General features: G+C 29.3%; 3 protein-coding genes across 3 annotated transcripts; 1 reads left to right on the forward strand and 2 right to left on the reverse strand.

Moving 5' to 3' along the window:
- Positions 1 to 2303: 2303 nt before the first annotated feature.
- Positions 2304 to 7807, reverse strand: LOC136978276 (uncharacterized). Its single transcript, XM_067273965.1, has 6 exons — positions 7364 to 7807; positions 5953 to 5999; positions 3978 to 4254; positions 3167 to 3194; positions 2802 to 2853; positions 2304 to 2733 (listed from the first exon to the last, which is right to left on the reverse strand). The coding sequence occupies exons 2-6, from the start codon at positions 5993 to 5995 to the stop codon at positions 2516 to 2518; spliced, it is 618 nt and encodes a 205-aa protein (XP_067130066.1). The 5' UTR covers positions 5996 to 5999; positions 7364 to 7807; the 3' UTR covers positions 2304 to 2515.
- Positions 7808 to 18028: 10221 nt separating this feature from the next.
- LOC136978310 (uncharacterized) lies at positions 18029 to 19081 on the reverse strand. The gene has a single exon (XM_067274020.1). The coding sequence runs from the start codon at positions 19079 to 19081 to the stop codon at positions 18029 to 18031; it is 1053 nt and encodes a 350-aa protein (XP_067130121.1).
- Positions 19082 to 19506: 425 nt separating this feature from the next.
- LOC136978319 (uncharacterized) lies at positions 19507 to 20559 on the forward strand. Its single transcript, XM_067274030.1, has one exon. The coding sequence runs from the start codon at positions 19507 to 19509 to the stop codon at positions 20557 to 20559; it is 1053 nt and encodes a 350-aa protein (XP_067130131.1).
- Positions 20560 to 22087: the final 1528 nt, after the last annotated feature.

Genomic DNA, 22087 nt, shown 5'->3' on the forward strand with positions numbered 1-22087 from the left:
GGTAAACCTAAATAAACATTAGTTTTTCTTCGTAGTTATACTTGTAAGCAATAACAATGATTTACATAAAAATCTTTAATGCAAATGACGAAATGAACTTAAAACAACGTGAAGCTATTTGATTAGTCGATCGTTTCCGACATGTTTGTTGGGTCTTGTTTCAACACGTCTGTAAGAACTTTATATACAATAGAGACTCCATTAACCTGGATAATAATGAGGAAAAGTGTTATTATTTTTTTTTTATTAGTTACACACGTACTCCTTTAAATTATATATTATTTTAATTAGGAAGATTGGTTTTTAGAAACAAAATAGACTAAAAAATTAGAAATAATTTTTCTATTTCTTATGTTAGATCAAATCAAGATGAATAAAGCCAAAGGGACTGTTTTACTCGCATAAAATTGAAGTTCTTCAACATGTACAGAATTAAATTTAGTCTGTTGTTTTCATAAATATATTATAAAAAATTAATAATAAATTCGATGAAAATTTTATTTACATGTAAACAAATTGATAATTTTGTACTTTAACATTATTTTCATCGATTTAACACGAGATGTCCTTAGTAACGACAGAAAATATAAATTCTATCATCATCATCATCATCTTTAATTTTAATTCATCTGCTGAAAATAGTAATCGATTTTAATTGTATATAATGTAGTTGTAAATCATTTTTACTGTTTTGTAATAATTTATTTACTTTTTGCGTGAATCAAACAAATGTAATCGTCAAATCAGAAATCATTGATTCTGTTAATAAGGTTCGTGACCTACCTCATAAAGCTCGGAATATGAATTTTATTTATTGAAAATTAAAATTTAATATCTACACTCTAAAAATCGATAGTGATTATTTTATTAACCACGTGTTTCATAACTGTTGAACAAATTATAATCTGATATGTCTGAAGACTGCTAAACATTACAAATTTCACGTTCTAGTTTAACAAGGTAAAGAAAGAAAATTAAAAAAAAAAAAAAAACATATATAATACTATCATCATAGCATTTTCTATGATAATAATGTGCCCATTCATAATGTTTTCTATGGGCCAAATGCTCATTAACCTAAGCATTTCTTCGAAAAGTTAGCGAGAATCCTTAAGATAATGAGCATTTGGCGAAGGATAGATCAAATAATATTAATAATGATGAATTTTACAACAAATAAAATTAAATTTCTAAATTCGATATTCGTGAAGAGAATAATTGAAAATCTCAGAAGATAAAAGCGTTAACTGTGGAGACTTTCATCGATCGATAGATGCTCCAGGAAATGGCTCCGCAGGTTCACTTAAGTTACATGTTGTGAAACTAAACATCTTACAGATTAATTCGATTCTTATTTGGGATTAACTAGCCAAAAATAACTTAAATTTAAATTTTACTCAAAACTATTCTAATGATATGTTTTTAAACGAGTTCTTTCATTGAAATTAATTGTATTGTTATTGATTTTATTGTAACTTTTCAAACCGAAATCATTTTTAATTTCGCTAATCTCTTGTTAATTACATAAATAAGCTTATATGAAGGATTAATTCGAAACGGACTTAGAGTTAATTAAAAGAAGACGGTTCTAAAAGTTATTTAATAGATTTAATTTAAGATTATATTATAATTCAATAAAGTTTCATCAAGTTTTGTTGTTGGAAATTTAATGAAACGAACTGGATTTAAAGCAGAATCAATCGGAACTACAAATTTAATTCTTTAATCCAGTTTCAATATATTGAATATTTTGATGTGTATTATCTGTGCTGAAAACTATTATTTAATTAAAAATAATTTTTGTATACAGTATTTATAAAAAGGTTTTTCACATTTCTTAATTTTTTTAAAACTCTTAAGTTAATTAAAGAAAGAATGAAAAAAATAAAAGTTTCTTTTACATATATAGAGACAATTTTTCATAAATATATTTAAAATATTTACTTTTAAAAAAATATAATAATTTAATTTTTCGGTGAATTATAATTAGTTTTATTCTACAACAGAAATAATAATAACGGTTATTTTAAAAATGTCTGAATGGTTTTAATGTTTTTAAAATTATTTTGTCACAAGTTTTTTATATAAATGTTTTTCCTTACTGGTGGAAATATATTGACAACTATCTTGCTGACATTCATCTTCTTATCGATAAAAATTTATTTGCATGGTTTGCTTTTTTCTTCTTTTTATTTGCAAAATTACTTTTTTCCCGCTGGCAATTTTAGATAATTAAATTCGCCTTATATTAATAATAAATTCTTAAAATTAAAATACTCATCTCGTACAGTTTTATATATGTATATATTTATATATTTCAATAATTTATTGTATAATTTTCTCCAAATTTCTAAAACGGATACAAAACAACGTTTCTTGTTTTTCCTAAAACTAACATAAATCTGTTTTACAAAAAGAACGACGTTACCAAACATTTTCCCCCTGTTTTTTTCCTATACAAATAGTTTATTGACTAAAAACCTATTAATATTCTCTCAAACTACTTTGTTTTTCTTTAAAAAGCAAAAGCGCAAACATCAAAATCGCATCCGTCTCCATCGAATATATTCGCATCGTATCCATCACTTTGCATTCCATCCGAGATGCTGGACACGTGATCCGATGCGGACACGTGATCGTCCCAACCCCATCCCGATCCCCAACCGGTTCCTAATATTGTTGCTGTTAACATGCCGCAAGTAAATGCATCCTCTTCGTTATACTTCTCGCTTTCTGCGTGTAAAACCAATGAATTTTATATTATATATAAAGGAATAATATATATAATTTTAATTACTTACGCGAAATAGTTTTATTCTTTTCGTCGATAAGAGGCGGAGGCGGTGGTGGAAGCTGAAAATAAGAGAAATTAAATGAAAAATTATATTAACCACCCATCTGGTATTGCAGATTTTTTAATAAATAGTAATTATAATTTAAACTTTCCTTCAATATACACGTATATTTTAACCAGCGTAACTCAAAGTGGTGCCACGTACTTCGAATTTAATTCGTTTCGGGAATCCGTTCGAAGTACGAGATACCAGTGTATATTTAATTTAAAATTTATACCTAACTATAAACTTTTATAAGTAATGGATGTAAGATGACAATTATAAAATTCAGACTTAAATATAGAAAAACAAATTGCCATAAATCGACTTACTGTGTTATTGATGGCAGTTATCCACGCTCTGAAAAGAAAAGGAATTATCATAATACGAATACGGGATAAAGACGTGAATATTTGAAGAAAGAAACATTATCCGACGAATATTTTCGAATAAATCGTTAAAATCCGGGCTAAAGGATCGGTCGATTTAATTATTCGAAATTATTCAAACAGTTTTGACTGGAGATATTCAAAAGGCGAGAATCGAGAATTGTTTACTCGAGTTCATCGATCGTATAAATATTTATTTAAGAGAAAACTTTACGCTAAAATCTATACACTCTTTAAATAAAATTTCTTCTCTTTTGTGGTGCTGTTTAATTCTGCATAATTCTGAACTTGTTTTGATTATAAAAAGCAATAGCGCTTATCTTAAATAAAAGAAATTTTTCGCGTTATATTCGCAAACTAATACGTTACACGATTTATAAATTTCATGCATAATTTGTGTTGCAAAAATGAAATTTTATACACATCTTATACTGTTTGAACATATAAAGAAAACGATTTTTAATTATGCATTTAAGCTACTAGCAAGGAAATTTTAAAATTCATTTTAAATATTACATGATGTTGCTATCGTTTTTTCTCCTTTGAAACGTAAGTTTTCATTTTTAATAAAGTAAAACACGAATAAGACTGATATATTATCTGAAAGACATCGAGTATTTGATATAAATGATATCGTCTCTCTTTATGTAACTTTGATTTCAGCAATTTTGATAAGAGTCGAATAAAGATTTCAATTCGAACTAACCATTGAGATATTATATGTTGAATAATTTAAAAGTTGAATACTACTTACAGGACGTCTTCGGAATTTTTACAAAGAAACCAATGTACAGATTCGTCCTTTCTAGATCCGAAAGCTAACAACTGGGATACTTTATAACCTTCGGGAATTTCTGGTCTGTTTGGGACTTGGATAGTAAAGGGACCACAAGCCACGAGTTCTGGAGCATCTTTCAGCATAAGAGATCCTTCGGGTTCTAGTTTATCTTTCTCAATTTTCAGCCACACGAGAGCGCTATTGTCGTAAAGTACGACATATTCTCTCCTCCAATCTTTCTTAAAAATACGTTCTGTCAACAGAGAAGATTATGTTTTAGTACAGCAAATCACAAAAAAAAACTTATTTAGAGTCAGAGAACGATAATAAGACGATTCTCTCGCTAACACAATGAACAACTTGGGTTATTGTCTTCGTTCGATCGATAGACTGAGGATTATCTTGTAGGACGTAAGCTGCTCAAGTTTGTTCTTTTAACTCTCAAAGGAGAACTTATATAAGCTTTAAGATGATTCTTTTCACAAGAAAAAACTTGCCATCAAAGTAGAATGTATGCCGAAGATACACGTTTATTGAAATATTTACATACTAGAAACAAATCAATTTAATTCTAAAGTTTCCTGAATTTATCTCTAATCCTGTATTTTACTTTATGAAAATTATATATCTGTAATTTAATTAACCAAAACTTAAATGTTTACATAAAATTTAAACGCTGTTCATAAAAGAGAGTAAATTATTATTATTTTAAGATGAATTTGATTATTTCATGAATTATGTTTTTTGCTAAACATAGTAAATCATATAAATTGTCATATAAATAATACTTTTGAATTTATATACTGCATTTCATTTTTGATATTTTGAACTAAAGTGTAAACATTTATATTATTCATTTATTTTTTATATGTTTTTAAAAAACAGTACTTTTGTAAAATTTAAAAATTAAATTCATTAATGCTTTTGTTAAAATAATTTTAAAAAATCTAATTTTTGAAATTACTTATAAAAATTCAAAAAACTGCAAACAATATAATTACATTTTTCTCTAATGCCAAGAGATTTTAATAAAATAAAATAATTACATTTCTTTATTTAAAATGATTTAGAAATTCGTTTCCAAAGTTGAGACTTCTATTGAAAAAAATCTCTCTCAAAATAAAAATATAGTTTTTAATTACTTTGTAGCATTCAATTCCATTAGTTTTTCTTTTTTGCATTTTATTTTATTGTTATTCGATGGTTTTTCTATTTAATATATTTATTATATTATATATAAAGTATCTTTTTAAATTGAAAACAAATTTTTTTTTGTTTTATTTCATCAGAAATCAATTTTTGAATAAAACAAATTACTGCTGGGACAACACTACGAACATTTTTATAAATATTCGTTAGCACTTATTTAATTTAAATCATATTTTGGACTTATAATGATAAAATTCTAATTTTAGAGCCATTAAATTAATCCATTGTACTTCATATGATTCAAAAAAACTTTAAAAGTAACTAAGGAACCCCTCGAATATATCCAGATTTATGTAATCGACATTAAAATGTGCGTATAAATAATAATAAACAAGTAAATTTTTAATGATAAATGAAGTATTTTGAATAATATCTAGGAAGATTTATCTAAAAAATCAATTAAAATTTCCTAACGCGTGAATTATATTCAATGAACTTTGAATAGGTTCTGTGTATAATATTGAAAAGATATGATAATGGTCAATATGTACCCATCTCCATTCTAGTGTATTCCCGTGTGATTATCATATTGTATGGGAAAGAACAAATAAGTGAATAACATTGTCTCCTTGGCTACCAAATTCAAATAATGCCTATGTAAAGAAATCTGTCTGCAATGGAACGAAGACAATCGTTACTTTAAAAAATTCTATTACATGAAAGTTATTGAAACAAGAAAAGGTTCCATTATTCTCTTACCGGTTTATTCGTCCTATCGATTAATGCACTGAAGATAACTTACTTTTATAATGAAGCATGGGTCCACTCTTCATTTGCATGGGCATTACTCTACGCAATAAGAAATTCTCTATTAGATAAATTGTAAATTTTATTGTAATAGAAAAATTTGATAAATTTTTAAAATAATATTTTCAGATACACCAACGAAATTAACCAAATTAACTTTATAGTTTCTATAAAGTTAATTAAATACTTCTCCCCCTAATCGAAAACTAAATTAGCAAAGTTTTAAAAGCGGTTCTTTATTAAAATTCCTCTTAAGTTTTGAAAATGATTAATTGCTTTTTTTTTTTTAAATTGCATTATCGAGTTATTTGCATTCTAGGTCAATGCATCATTATAAAAATCCCGAAGATCGCGAGTGAGTCGCGACTCATAAGTTGGGGAAATCACTACAAGTAGCATTAAATTCACTATTTTCGAATTAATTGCATGGCAATTCGAAATTTTTATAATTACTGTAATATTTCACAATGAGTAACTTAATTATGTTTCCAAAATGGAACGAATCAATTGATTAAACTATCAGGGAATGCTTGTAACGCTTTGTACTAATTAGTGAAAAATGGCAAGGGAATTTATAAAAATCGATCTAACTAAAATATATTACGAGGATCGATTCCATTAAAAAATTATACATCTAATTTTATGTATTTTTTAAAATTTAACTAACAAAAGCAATTTCTCAAAAACATTTTCAGCGATAACAATGTTGAAAAATACGTCGATGGCGATCGATAGTTATTAATTATGAAGTCGATATTAAACACAATGCCGGGAGAGATTTTTTTTTTTCTTATTGAAGTTCGGCATTAATGTCATTTTCCCCTCTTTTCTCATTACTGGAAGCTATATTTCTTCTTTCGAATATAATATTTTCAATCTGTCAAATCTCTTTGACAGATGACAGCCCATGATTATCTTTAATGAAAACGAAAGCGGCAAGTAGCGAGCGAGAGAAAGAAAAGAAAGGAAATAATTTTTCTAGTTATAAAATTTACTTGAAAACCTCGTTAGAGTTAAGGATCTAAGTTTAATCTATCCCTTTTAAATTATTCATCTTGTGATAGGCAAGTTTTATGTTCCTCCCTTCTTTTCGTTCTCTTTAACCACGGACAAGAAAGATCGAATTTTAAAACATGTCGCGTGATTAAGAACTAAATTATTTTTTCTGTAGTAAAAAAAAAATAATTTTTAAAATAAAGAAAATTGTTTTAAAAAGTAAGCATTTATTAAATAATTGTAAATAATAATTTCTCTTTTAATGATTTTACGCGTGGTGCTTCCCCCAAAAAACAAATCAACGTTTCGTCACCGAATTAGGTTCAACTAGAGTATTAATAAATAAAAAATAAATAAAGATTAAGTAAAATATAATCAATTATAAATTACTTACTTTAAAGATAACTTACCTTAAAATATCGATGTGTACAATCAAAATTTGAGATGAATTTTTTTGTTTTTTTTTTGTTTTTAAATAAATGAAAATTATTTTGACATTAACAATTGGAGTGCGAATGGACGTTTCGTTGCAATATTCTCTTAAGAGTGTTTCAAGTTATGTGAAGGAACGTCCATTCGCACACAACCGCTTGGAAAGCGCTCATCTCAACTCGGCATAGGATCTCATTGCGCAGCTCACTCTGGCGATAGAAATTGGAAGAGCATTTCTAGAGAGAAGGGCACAAATGCCGTTCGTTTTTTCTTTCTTTTCCCCTTCTCTTCTCCTCCAATCTTTTTTGGCTCGAAGTAAATAAAATTTTCAAGTACTATCGATCGTTTCTTATACATTTTAATCTCTTTAATGCAGGATTTTTTAAGAACGAGAGGCTCGAAAATTTAAAAACAAAAAAAAAAGTGTATTTTATTTATTTAAAAAGGCACTTAATTTTATATTTTTCCTCTCCTTTAATAAGAGTTTTGTTCAAATGAACTATTCCGTCTCGGATGGGTACGTTGAACCATAAAAACAATGAAATAAATACCGCCATTTTAGAGTTTATTTCGTCGTCTAAAAACTATCCTTTTTCCCCTTTATTTTTAATTTTTTTATATTAAAAATATATTATTCGTGTATAAAAATATAAATTTTTATTTCTCTCGTTTGAATTATGGCATATCTAATAATTGGTGTTTCTAAGTTAACAACAAACCAATGGTACAGTTCGTTTCGTACGAAACGAATTATACCATTGGTTTGCTCACTTAGAAGCATGCAACAATAAAAATATTAATTAAATATATACTTTTATTGAAATTTTATATGAGGAGCAATAAAAATTTACAAATACTACAAAATTTTTAAATGAGACGTATGAGGTCGTGTTAAACGAAAAAAAATACCCAGCTGAGTTACGTAACTTTTCCGGCAATAAAGTTAAAATTGCGTGTGGCACATCTGTTAAGATGATTTTATTTAAAAACTTTATATTATTAATTCTTATAAAATGACAGTAAGCTTAATTTTGAGGGTAGAGATGAGCTTTATTTTTTAAAAAAAGCTTTAAATGCCAATAATGAATAATATCTTCATTATGTCCAGATTACTCGAGATATGACATACGATTCCCATCTACCTCCACATTCCCTGGCCTTTAACCACTAAAATTTAATACCATCAATTCCCCTAATACACAAAAACCTCACTGCAAAATTTCAGAAATTTTCGACAAAGACACCAGGGGTTATTACACACAAACAAACAAACCACTAGCATCCATCACACAGAGAAACTCCCCCTTTTTTCTTTTTGCATTTCTCCGAGTCCAAAAATGTAAAAATCTTGGGGGTCATTTTTTTTTACCAATCGACAGACTTTCCTTCTGTTATATATAACAGCCGGAAAAGTGAAAGAAAAAAAAAAGGAAAAAAGACAGAAAAATATTTGGAAATTGGCCAAATCCAATCTTTTGTTCTGAAGAGTGAATGATTATTACATAAAGTACTGTTACATCACAATTTTCGAAGTGATTGTCAGTTACTCTGTTTAAACAAAAAATTTTTTATACATATTCTTCTCTTACAAATATACACCTCATAATTTTGGTATGATAATTATAGATACTGATATACTAAAAAAATATATTAATGAATTAAATTATAAAGCAATCTCTAAAAGATTTTAATTATATTAATTTTTAATAAAATTAATACATAATTAATTATACAGTAAAACCTGCTCAAGCCGGAATCGCACGGTACTGATGAATAATTTTTCGGGTTTGGCAGTTTTCCGTCTAAACTGGGTTTTTTTTAACACAGAAAATCGCTCCGTTCAGAAGAGTTTTTCCCGTTTAGGCAGGTTTCTCTTTTATTTAGGTTCCGTTTTGAGCAGGTTTTACTGTATATGTAATAAATTAACAAACTTTATCTCCATTATTCTATAAATAGGTTTTCCCTGAACGAATCATGTTTTTTATGAAAATATCCATTTAAATATTACATTTTTGACCCATTAGTTACTAAGATTAAAACCCATCGTCACAATCAAGCATCTAGTGAAAAGGTCAACCTGGTCATTTAACAAGAAGCGTTAAAATTTATTGATGTCGCTAAAAAGAAAAGTTCACTACGAAAGAAAAATGTTGAAGGATAAGATTTTTTTTTTCTATTGTAAACAAATTCTATCATAATTATATTTTTGACTCTGTAAAGTAAATTTTGTATTGATAATCCGTCTTCATTACAGGAAAGGTCATCTAACAAGACACCTTACGATTTATTGGTTCGTTAAACAAAGAAGTTTACAGAACAATTTGCAGAAGATTACAAGATAGCAGTTTCATACATTTAAACATATTATTTATCATAATAACCTTCTAATTTTTTTGTTTTTTTACATTTAAAATTAAAAAATCCAGCAGAGTTGCAAAAACACTAAGATATATCATCACGAAAACTAACATTGTGCTTGGAGCCATCTGTTACGACATTTTGTTTTAAAAAATAACTTTTACATTATTAATTATTGTAAAATGTCAAAAAGCTTAATTTTGAGGGTAGAAATGAGTTTTATATAAAAAAATTAAATGCTAATAACGAGTAAAATCTTCATTAAGTCCGACCAACTCGACCTTTAACCACCAAAATTTAATAGCAACAATGCCCCTTATATACAAGTTACCATGCTAAATTTCGTTTCTTAATCATTATTCCATCCTGAGATATTCAACAATATAGACGCTAACACACATACACACAATGTACACGAAAGTTTTCTCCCCCTTTTATGACTTTTTGGGTTCGGGAGATTTCAAAACGAGATGATCTGCAAAAACCGGAGGGTCAAGTTTGACACGAGTCCAATACTTTCAATACCGTGTTACAAACATAACAAATAGGGAAATAGTTAATATTTGGCACGTATCTACTTACAGATTTAGTTAATTGAAATGATAAATTTTTAGATTTTTATAGAAAGAAATTTTTTAAATAGACGTAAAAGTTTTTCTACAAAATTAAGTTAAATTGCAATTTAGTAAAAACATAAAACAGTAAAACCTGTTCAAAACGGAAACCTGCCAAACCGGAATTATTCTGTATCATGCGATTCCGGCTTGCGCAGGAATTATACTGAATATATAACCTAATATGCTAAAAACAAAATATATAAATTAGAAAATAAAATAAAATGGATTAAGTACCAGTACATTATATCTAAAAACCTGAGAACATTTATTTATTTTTTTAACTTTTCAAATCGAAAATCGATTATCTGAATTGGCAAAGTCCTATTACTTGATGTAAACGATACTTTACTCTATTTTGAAACAGGAATTTTGATATTTTTACTTCTACAAAAATCGGTTTCTCGCTGCAAGAAGCGAGAGTTTTCAATTTTATATATTTATATATATATATATTCAATTTCTTTTTCCTCGGAGCTGTATTGAGTCATATGAAATGTAAAAATAGATTCAATATATTCATCGTAGAAACTTTCGGTTCGGGACCTGTACTAGAAAAAAGCTAGATAAATTACAGTAAAACCTGTTCAAAACGGAACCCGAATACAACAGAAACCTATCTAAACGGGAAAATTTCTTCGAAACGGATCGATTTTCTATGTTTAAAAAAAACCTGTTCAAAACGGAAACCTGCAAAACCAGAAAATATATTTAGCACCGTCTAGTTTGTGCAGGTTTTCTGTAATTATAAAAATTACATATTTAATGTCGATTTAATTAAGATAAAAATAAAGAAATAAAATCATAAATGTGAATCTACTGAATCGATTTCGTTTGAATTATTCAAGGAATGAATCGGGATTAGAGAGATTGAAATGAAAGCATTCCTTTTATCTGTATATAATATTTTTTTTTATGTTTGTGTGTCGCTTTAATCTCCTCCCCAGCGGAATGCATCTTCGACGTGTACCCCTTTTGTCGTATTCCATTTGTCAAGCCGACAACTATCCTCCCGTGAGAAGAGATACTCTAACAGTCCATCTGGCCCGAGTAAAGTAGAAAACAGAAAAGACAACACTCTTAAAACGCCTTCCATTTACAACCCCTTACCAATCTTCTCTCTCTCTCGTCGATTTAAAAAAAAAAAACACTTGACAATATTTTCGGAAAAATTCCAAAGCCATTTAAGATCGAGAAATAACGATATGCTGTATATAGACTATTAAAACTTGCCAATATATTTTTTTAAATATAAATTAATGCCTAATAATTGAAAAAATTTGTACACCTATAAATTCCAACTGTCGTTCGTCCGTCTGTCTGTCCTTAATCTCGAGAATGGAGTTAGAGAGATGAAATCTGAGACCAGATATGTAAACCTGAGTGGCAAAAGGCCCCGATTTATAACTATACACAAACTTCCGATACAAATCGGAAGTCATGTTATTTCAATTTGAAAATTTTCCCCTAAAGGTGTTAGATAGATGACCGGCACGACTCTATTGTCAAAGGAAAAGTATGATGTACGGGGGCAAGCCACTACTAATTTGAAGTGGAATGCATATATTTTAAATTAAATAAATTAAAATATGATTAAAAACTGCAACCCGACACTGTGACCATTTCACTACAAATAATTGCCGTTTCATATAAAATTCATTAATTTAAAAAATAATAATAATTTTATTTATTTCTGATTGGTCGATATAAATAATATACCCTAACTAACAACTGATTGGTTTGAATAGTATGACGTATTTTAAATTGATAATTTAAAATTATTCGAAATTGACTACTCTGATATTATGTCTTAACAACAAAACTCAGTTTATGTTTAAATTAGTTAATTGATAAGAATGATATACAGTAACCCTACGCAAGCCGGAACTGCACGGTACCGAATATTTTTCTGGATTGGCAGGTTTCCGTTTTAAACAGTTTTTTTTTTTTAATATAGAAAATCGCTCCGTTCCGAAGAATTTTTCTCGTTTAGGCAGGTTTCCGTTTTGGACAGGTTTTACTGTACTATTAATAGTACAGTAAAACCTGTCCAAAACGGAAACCTGCCTAAACGGGAAAAATTGTTCAGAACACAGCAAATTGTGTGTTTACAAACATATCTATTCAAAATGTAAACCTGCCAAATCATAAAAAATATTCGGTATGGCGCGAGTCCGGTCTACACAGGTTTCATTGTATATCTTCATTTAAGGAAAAAAAAAAAAAAAAAAATTCCTCCTTACAAAATTCAATTTTGTAAGGAGGAATTTTTCTTTTTTTTAAAAATGTTACTAATAGCTTTTCACAAAAGAACAAACACTAATGAAATAAATCAGGTAGATATAATTTAATTTTTTTCTTAAAAGGTTTTTCGTCGCTTCCTAACTGTACACATCTTTCAGTTTTCTAACATTTATTTATTAAATCTTTTCGAATTAAAAAGTGAGACGTCTTTAGTTATAAATATTTTAAAAAAGCTTTTTCTTTTAAATTTTCTTTTAAATAATTAATGTGACATTTACTGCTTTGCGATGAGAGTGAAGTTGATCGATTTGAATATAAAGTATTTCGGATCGTCTTCTGTTGCGATAAATCTACGTGATGATGATGATGATGATGATGATGATGATGATGATGCATGCGAAACTTAGTTATCTTTACAATAATTTCAATAAGTTTGCCTTCTATTATATTCGGTCTTAACCCTATAACAATGAAGTAAAAAATGCTACAGGAGAAATTATAAATTAAATGAACAACGATTTTCATGTACAGTACAATAAAACTTGTCTAACGGAAAAAATCCCTTTGGAACGGAGCGATTATCTGTTTTAAAAAACCCGCTTATAACGAAAACCTGCCAAACCGGAAAAATATTCGGTTCGGTACGATTCCGGTTTATGCGGGTTTTACTGTATCGTGTGCATTGCGTTCGTTCATTTATTCTCCTGTTATCTATGCAGATAAAAGAGAGAAAAGGTGATGAATTTTGTAAATACAGAAGGCAAGTTCATTATCAATAATCAATATAGATCGAATGAATGTAAGTCGGTGTGTTTTGTCAACCTTGACGGCTTCTTTATCGATCAACTCTTCAAAATAATTCCTAAGCAATTTTGCTCGAGTCTTAATCGGCAATAAAATACATACTTGGTTACAAGTATGAATAAATTTATATTGAGCTGTTCATAAAGATATACAGTAAAATCTGTGTACTGAGTATTTTTTTTTTTCGGTTTGGTAGGTTTCCGTTTTGGATAGGTTTTACTGTATATATTATGGAGTATATTACTTAATAATGTACAGAATTTAATAAACTTATTACATTTAAAATTTTGAAAAATTTTAGAAAAATTCAACTAAAGAAATTATTATTATTATTAATAAGCATAAATATTTTAATTTATTGTAATGCAATTTTTGTCTTTTCTTTTTTAAGTTAAAATTAGCAACAGACCTTTGATTACAATATGAGAGAAACTAAATATAAAGATGCTAATTATTAGCACCTTTATTAGCTATTTAACTCATTATTATGTTACTATATTAGCTAATTATTATTAATTATGCACTGCTGATATCTGAGACATAAAACAAATTAGAAAAAATTACACACATTTTTAATGAATATAAGCAATAGTTAATTAATTATAATTAATAAAAATTAGCTTTTAAAAACTGTATTAAAATGTTAAAATTGTATACATTTAAATAAAATTACCAATTTAATATGCTATTTTAAAACATCAATTTTATAGAAAATTTCCAAAAAAAAATTTATATAAACTGTTTTCTTATTAAAGTATTTTAATCAAAATATTTTAATTAAAAATATGAAATTGAATATTTCCATTTTCTTTCTAAACAATCATATTTCAACTGGTGAATCATTTGCCAACAGATTACTTTTTCAATCAATAGACTGACGTAACAGTCACATAATGAAGTGAATATTAGTAATTCCCAATTTAGAAAAGTATATTACATGAATTATGGATTAACTTTCAATACTGTTGGGTTGATTTTATCATCCTGACATTTTGAAAACTGTTTTAAGCACAGATATATTTTATTCTTCTACTAAATTACAATGTAACCAACTGCTGACTTGCTGTGTTAAATTTGACAGGGGTTCATTATTTAATTGCAATCCTCTTTAAATTTATAGCTAACACACTATTTTATCATAACATTTATATTTTTAACAGTTTTTTTTTTAACTTAAAAATTTATATATATATTCTCAATTTCAAACTTTATTATTATAACAAAATACAGTAACTTAAAAACATGGCTATCTTAATGCAAGCTTGTTAGATTCTGAATAATACATTATTCTACTTGCTAAAATTAAAATTTAATTAATAATTTTAAAAAATTGCATTTTAATTTCTAGAGATATAATGAAAAGAAAATCATAAACAATTTACTTAATTAACTTATAGACTATTCTTAGTTAATTATATATATATATATATATATATACATGAACTGAATATGTTGAAATTGTGTAATGAACTAGAGGAAAATTTCATATATATGAAATTTATCAACTGAAACTTTATATACTTTTTAGAATTTTTTTTTTTAATATTTCGAATAATTTGAAATTATTTCACTCTAACTTAATATAGATTCTAAGAATTTCACTAATTTGTTTCAAAATAATTTTAAAAATTTAAATATACCAGTATCAAAATTTTCTTCATTTGAAATAATTTTATCATACAAAGAACAAGCAATTATTTATTGTGACATGGTCACAATGCCAGGCTGCAATTTTTAATGATATTTTAAATAATTTTTTAATTTAAAATATATGCTCTCCATTTCAAATTAGTAGTGTCATGGCCCCTGTACATCATACCTTTCCTGCTAGCAATAGAGTCGTGGTGGTCATCTATCTAACTCCTTTTGGGAGAAAGTTTTTGAATCAAAATAACACGACTTCTGGTTTGCACCGGAAGTTTGTATGTGATTAATTGGGGCTTCCTGCCCTTAATCTTTCAATATCTGGTCTCGACTTTCATCTAGCTAACTCCATTCTCAAGATTAAGGAAGGACAGACAGACGGACAACAGTGGGAATTTATAGTTCTACAATTTTTTCAAATTGCAGCCCAATTACTTTAATACATTTAAATAAACTATGTATCAAAACAAGCTTCTACATCTTGTTGAATGATGATAATCCATTTAGTGAAAATGTATTTTTGTTCTCAATTATTATAATTTTATTAAGAAAAAAAAAAGACATTTCACTTGTAAATTATCTCAACAATGTAAATAGTTTTTGAATAGAAAATTTCGATAAACACAGCAGAAAATATTTTTCAGGTTTTATACACCAGTTCTATAAGGTCAATAACTTTGCTTTTATTGACTTTTACAAAAGAGAGCACAATTTTCAATATATTTTTTTTTGTAATAAAGTACATAACATGTCAGTTTCTGAAATATTGTACAATTTCTGAGATCAACCTATTTGATGTCCCTATTTAATTTAACTACACATAATCTATAAAAACTATGCAAAACCAAAAATAATAAGTAAAATGATGTTACAGTTATAAATAACCATCAGTGAAATGAATGCAAGAATGTTAAATATGTATATGTTCATATATAAGTTCTACTCATATTGAAGTATTTATTGTAACTATTATGTAAGTAAATATTAAATATATAAAATTATTAGTTAAATGAAGCACAATATTATCAAATTATATTAATTACAAGTTTCAGAATAATTTGAAAAATAAATAAATAGCAATTATTTGAATTTGGAACTATATGTAAGATTAACAAATTAAATATTAACAAAATTATCAATTTTAAATTATTTAATTATAGAAAATTTGGAAAATAAATGGTCCTTGGTAAAAAGTCTACTCTATAGAATTAAAATCTTATAAATACATCAGTGTTAATCCCTAAATCTTTATTATTGTAATTAAAATTAAATTTAATTATTATCAAGTACAATAATATTACAATTATGCAAAAATTCCTTTTTATCAACTGTAAATATTAAAGCAAACTATACAACATTTTCATTATTAATTTCCCAATTCAGACAGCAATTTTCTTGAATAAAGTCAGTTTTTAAAGTTTTTAAATATCAACAAATAAAAACATTCATTAAAAGAGCAGCAGATATACATGTATACTGGTTCACACATACTTACACAATCACATCATCATAATCACACAACTAACTGTATTATTGAGTTTATTTTTCAAGAGAGATTTGGCTTTATTTTGTTTTTCCTCAAATTATTTTATATAATAAGGATTTTATCTGTCTTTTATGGAAATTTAGAAAAAAACATCATTATAATATATAAATGAACAAACATAAATAATAATTTTTTGCTCTAGAATTAAATATAATCACTACTTTAGCTCCTCTTTTACTACAGATGCAAACATAAAAAGCAAGGCCAATCACTAACCAATTTTCAGATTGTCTCGTAGCTCAAGCATTAATTCATTTTCCTAACACAAGTTGAAATGAATTGATCCTAAAGATAATTTATACATACTGTAGATATATTAGTATCAATTCATTTTATACGATACGAGCTTAAGGTTTATTTGTTTCATTTACCTAATTGATTTATGAAATAAATTATAGATGTAAAAATATATTTAACTTCAACAATTATTTATGCAATTAATCAAAAATTAATTTCTAAAAATAAAAAAATAATAATTTTAGAGTACATACTTTAATTATTAAGGAAATGAGAAGAGAAAAAATATCTGAACTTTAAATCAAGTATTTCATATAATTGCATTATTTAAAGGGGAGAAGAGGAATATATTAAATAAATTATTAATTTTCAATTTTATAGGAAAATGTTTAAAGTAAGAAACTCAATTTTGTTTAAATTCAATTATTTTATTCAAATTTAAAATTTTTAAATATTAGATTAATTTTAAAACTAAGACTTATGCTATTATGTACGCCATTATAATAATAAAGTCTATACAAGGCATTCTGTTAAAAAGTTCTCAATATTTGTCTTTTGAATACTCTTTTTATTTGACAATTATCATTACATTTAAGTTTAAAAATAATTTAGTCACTATTGAAGTCTTTTGTGATTTAAAATTTTTAAATTCATTTAGTCAAATTTTTTTTTTTTAACTTAATAAGAAATTATTGTCTCATCTATAGTTAATCTAAAAATATAGTTATTGACCTTGTAGATCTAATAGAAATCAATTTTATTTCAACTGAAATTACACAATGTTGGTTTCTCTGCTGAGTGTCAATTATCTTCTGTGTTTAAAAATTTGTTCCCTATAGAGTATTATGATTTAAATAAAGAATTGTTGCATAATTTTTTATTTACATATTTATTCATATTCATGTATATAGTATATATTACCGGACACTAAATTTTGTGTTTAATCCAGCAACTTCAACCTTTAAATTTCCGGTACAAACGACGAAAATTAACAGAAAAAAACTAACGTTTTCGAATCTCCATCGAAATCTTCTTCAGGTTCGTTAATGGAATGTCATGAGAATAGAACTCTTTTGAAGTTCAAAAATCGAACATCTCCAGCGTGCGATGACGATGCAAAACATAAGATTGATATAATAGACCTGAGTCTACTAACGTAACGTCGCAAAATATCAATGCAGGAAATAAAACCATGTCTACCATCGTGGATTGACCTCCGAGATGTATCGCCACGCGTACGATAAAACGTTGCTGTCTTTGTAATTAATGCATTTCCCCGATTTGGTAGCTCTGTAAATCTCCAGGGTCTCCAATGCCCTAATGTGGTCCGTTTTGAACGACTTCTTAATGAGGGTGGCGTTATCGAAGTCCGCTTTTACATCGGGGTCCGTGGCATACGTCGACAGGGCGGTGGTGTGCCTTTTTTTGGCAACGTCATTCTTATGTTCAGAAACCCTTTTTTGGAGGGATCTCTTGGTAGAACCAATATATACTAGGTCCCTTTGGAATCTGTGGTCTCTTAACGGGATACTATAAACGCCCGGTGCCCTTAAAATGCTCGGTTTGTCTTTGGCGTTTCTGAGAAGCGAATAGATAGATGGCGTTCTCGTGTATGCTAACTTGGGGCCCTTCCTTAGCGCTATTTCCCTGTACAAGGAATGGAGGTCTTTGTTGTATAGTACAACCGTGTGCTGGTCGGGGCTCGAGTTAGGATCACTTCGCCCTGCGGAGGTGTGATGCGCTGTGTTTATATTACAACACTTACGAGCTAAATTGCGGATAAGGCTACTTTTGTATCCATGGCTAGTGGCAATGTCTTCAATGTGTTTTAGCTCTGCGATCGTGTCTTCCCTTTTAGTATTATGGGTGAATGCCCTATTTACTAACGCCCTGAACGCCGCAATTTTATAAGGGTACGGATCCTCCGACCTAGCGGGTATGTACATAGGTAGGTAGCCGGGTTTGTAGTACACCCGCGTTTCAATATTGTTTATATCGAGCTGAATGGAGACGTCTAAAAAATGCACTCTGGTGTCCGATATTTGATCAAGCTTGAGCGTTAGACCAAACAGGTTGTTATTTACGATGTGCAAAAAATCATCGACCTTCGGCTCGCCCTTCCATATGATAATCACGTCATCCACGTACCTACGGTACAAAATAATGTCAGGTGTAAACACGGGAACGACATCCCTCTCTAATTGCCGTATAACCAACTCACATAGGTCGCCCGAAATTGGGCTTCCCATGGGTACCCCCTTTTTTGTAGATATGTGGTATTGCCGAACCTAAACAGCGAATTGTAGCACATTAGGTGTGTGAGTTCCAGTACATGCTTGCGGTGTGCCGGAAGACTATATTTGGCCAGCAAGACGTCCCTGAGGGCGCAAAAGCAAGGCTGGAGTTTGATGGATGGATACAGAGCCTGAAAATCAAGCACCGTGAGGTGAGCGCTCTCTGTTAGCTGTGTATGTTTCAACGCGTCGACCAGCTCTCTGGAGTTCTTCACCGTTAAAGCATACTGTTCTAGATGTCCAGCCAATATGCGGTGTAATTTGTTCTCTAGAATTCTAGTGGGGGCTCTAGCTTTATCCAGTATTGGTCTGAGGGCCGGCGTAGGCTTGTGCGTTTTCGCAAAAGCAATACCACATATCTACAAAAAAGGGGGGTACCCATGGGGAGCCCAATTTCGGGCGACCTATGTGAGTTGGTTATACGGCAATTAGAGAGGGATGTCGTTCCCATGTTTACACCTGACATTATTTTGTACCGTAGGTACGTGGATGACGTGATTATCATATGGAAGGGCGAGCCGAAGGTCGATGATTTTTTGCACATCGTAAATAACAACCTGTTTGGTCTAACGCTCAAGCTTGATCAAATATCGGACACCAGAGTGCATTTTTTAGACGTCTCCATTCAGCTCGATATAAACAATATTGAAACGCGGGTGTACTACAAACCCGGCTACCTACCTATGTACATACCCGCTAGGTCGGAGGATCCGTACCCTTATAAAATTGCGGCGTTCAGGGCGTTAGTAAATAGGGCATTCACCCATAATACTAAAAGGGAAGACACGATCGCAGAGCTAAAACACATTGAAGACATTGCCACTAGCCATGGATACAAAAGTAGCCTTATCCGCAATTTAGCTCGTAAGTGTTGTAATATAAACACAGCGCATCACACCTCCGCAGGGCGAAGTGATCCTAACTCGAGCCCCGACCAGCACACGGTTGTACTATACAACAAAGACCTCCATTCCTTGTACAGGGAAATAGCGCTAAGGAAGGGCCCCAAGTTAGCGTACACGAGAACGCCATCTATCTATTCGCTTCTCAGAAACGCCAAAGACAAACCGAGCATTTTAAGGGCACCGGGCGTTTATAGTATCCCGTTAAGAGACCACAGATTCCAAAGGGACCTAGTATATATTGGTTCTACCAAGAGATCCCTCCAAAAAAGGGTTTCTGAACATAAGAATGACGTTGCCAAAAAAAGGCACACCACCGCCCTGTCGACGTATGCCACGGACCCCGATGTAAAAGCGGACTTCGATAACGCCACCCTCATTAAGAAGTCGTTCAAAACGGACCACATTAGGGCATTGGAGACCCTGGAGATTTACAGAGCTACCAAATCGGGGAAATGCATTAATTACAAAGACAGCAACGTTTTATCGTACGCGTGGCGATACATCTCGGAGGTCAATCCACGATGGTAGACATGGTTTTATTTCCTGCATTGATATTTTGCGACGTTACGTTAGTAGACTCAGGTCTATTATATCAATCTTATGTTTTGCATCGTCATCGCACGCTGGAGATGTTCGATTTTTGAACTTCAAAAGAGTTCTATTCTCATGACATTCCATTAACGAACCTGAAGAAGATCTCGATGGAGATTCGAAAACGTTAGTTTTTTCTGTTAATTTTCGTCGTTTGTACCGGAAATTTAAAGGTTGAAGTTGCTGGATTAGACTTTATATGTACCAGTAGTCACGAGTGAAGTTTATTTTGTGTTTGTTTTTATATTTAGTATGTGTCAAAAGATAGATCCATTAAATCAAGAAACAGAGAATTTATTAGTTTCATAAATGCAATCTATCGTTTAATATTAAAGTAAAATAATAAAATGTTTTTGTTTATAAAATTATTCTCTACATTTGTTAGGAAAATCATGTTAAATCATTCAAGGATATATATTTATAGGTTAAGCCAGTGTTTATAGTTAAATGAAGATTAAATTGTCAATTTGTACTTTTTCATTAATAAGGAATATACATTTCATAGTTATATTGTGTGTTGGTTTTGCTTTTAAGATTATTTTCTGGAATTTCTACTCAAGGAATGGTCATGTCTCAATCAACCCTTCAGAAGTTGGTAACTCTAATCATTATAATAATAATGAGATGAATATTACATTAAAGCAGTGTTTCCCAACTTATTCAGGTTAGCAATACACTTTGAATTTAATACGATTCTGCGACAAACCAAAATAAATTGCAGTTGATTTTTAAAAATTTTGAAATACAGAAGTTAAACTTATGACAACAAAAATGAAACAAAAAAAAAATCATAATTTCACAAATATACTAAAAAAATAAAAAGATTATTTGAATCAATGTATAAAGAGCTAGTATCAGTCTTTAAGCTGATAAGCCACAACATTTACACTGTAGAATTGGTATGCTGGCATACACATAGCTGCATGAAACTTTTGAGTAGGGTATGCTGATGCTGCAAATTTTGCAACAACCGACAATTTAGTGAATATCTCCTCCTCCCTTTAGCTGACAGGCAGTAAAAAGATAAAAGATCAATGAAATTTTAAAAAAAAAGAGCTCAAAATTCTAAAAAATATTTAATATTTTTGCAACACACGAGACACTCTTGCAACACAAGGGTTGTAAAATACTACATTAAAGAAACAAATTAAACCTAAAAAATCTAAGTTTTTGCTTCCACAGAAATAGAACTGTGATGTTTCGTGACGAGGTGTAACAGTTTCCGCGAACAGACCGACACAAAATAATAATTGATACACGTTACTTCTAACGAATGTACGTTTTTATTCTCGTCAGAAAGAACAGAAGCCGGTTCTTTATGAATCCCAACTTTACAAAAAAGGCCTTTTTTTTTCTCTCAGTCTAAAAAACCGCGCTCGAAGCGGAACCCGACAAAATTATACGCGTGCAGATCTTAAAACTAAACTTATCCTACTTATAACTACAGGGAGGAACAATATATACA

The sequence above is a fragment of the Centruroides vittatus genome, unplaced genomic scaffold, assembly GCF_030686945.1.
Source record: "Centruroides vittatus isolate TY-2023 unplaced genomic scaffold, ASM3068694v2 contig_1146, whole genome shotgun sequence".
Lineage (NCBI taxonomy): Eukaryota > Metazoa > Arthropoda > Arachnida > Scorpiones > Buthidae > Centruroides > Centruroides vittatus.

Excerpts from the sequence above, each read along its gene's own strand:
- LOC136978276 (XM_067273965.1), bottom strand. The coding sequence starts at position 5,995 with ATGCCCATGCAAATGAAGAGTGGACCCATGCTTCATTATAAAA. Across the intron at positions 4,255-5,952 it reads ACCCATGCTTCATTATAAAA|AACGTATTTTTAAGAAAGAT; the intron begins GTAAGTTATCTT and ends CTCTGTTGACAG. Across the intron at positions 3,195-3,977 it reads AAAAATTCCGAAGACGTCCT|AGCGTGGATAACTGCCATCA; the intron begins GTAAGTAGTATT and ends TTTTCTTTTCAG.
- LOC136978310 (XM_067274020.1), bottom strand. The coding sequence starts at position 19,081 with ATGGGAAGCCCAATTTCGGGCGACCTATGTGAGTTGGTTATACGGCAA.
- LOC136978319 (XM_067274030.1), top strand. The coding sequence starts at position 19,507 with ATGGGGAGCCCAATTTCGGGCGACCTATGTGAGTTGGTTATACGGCAA.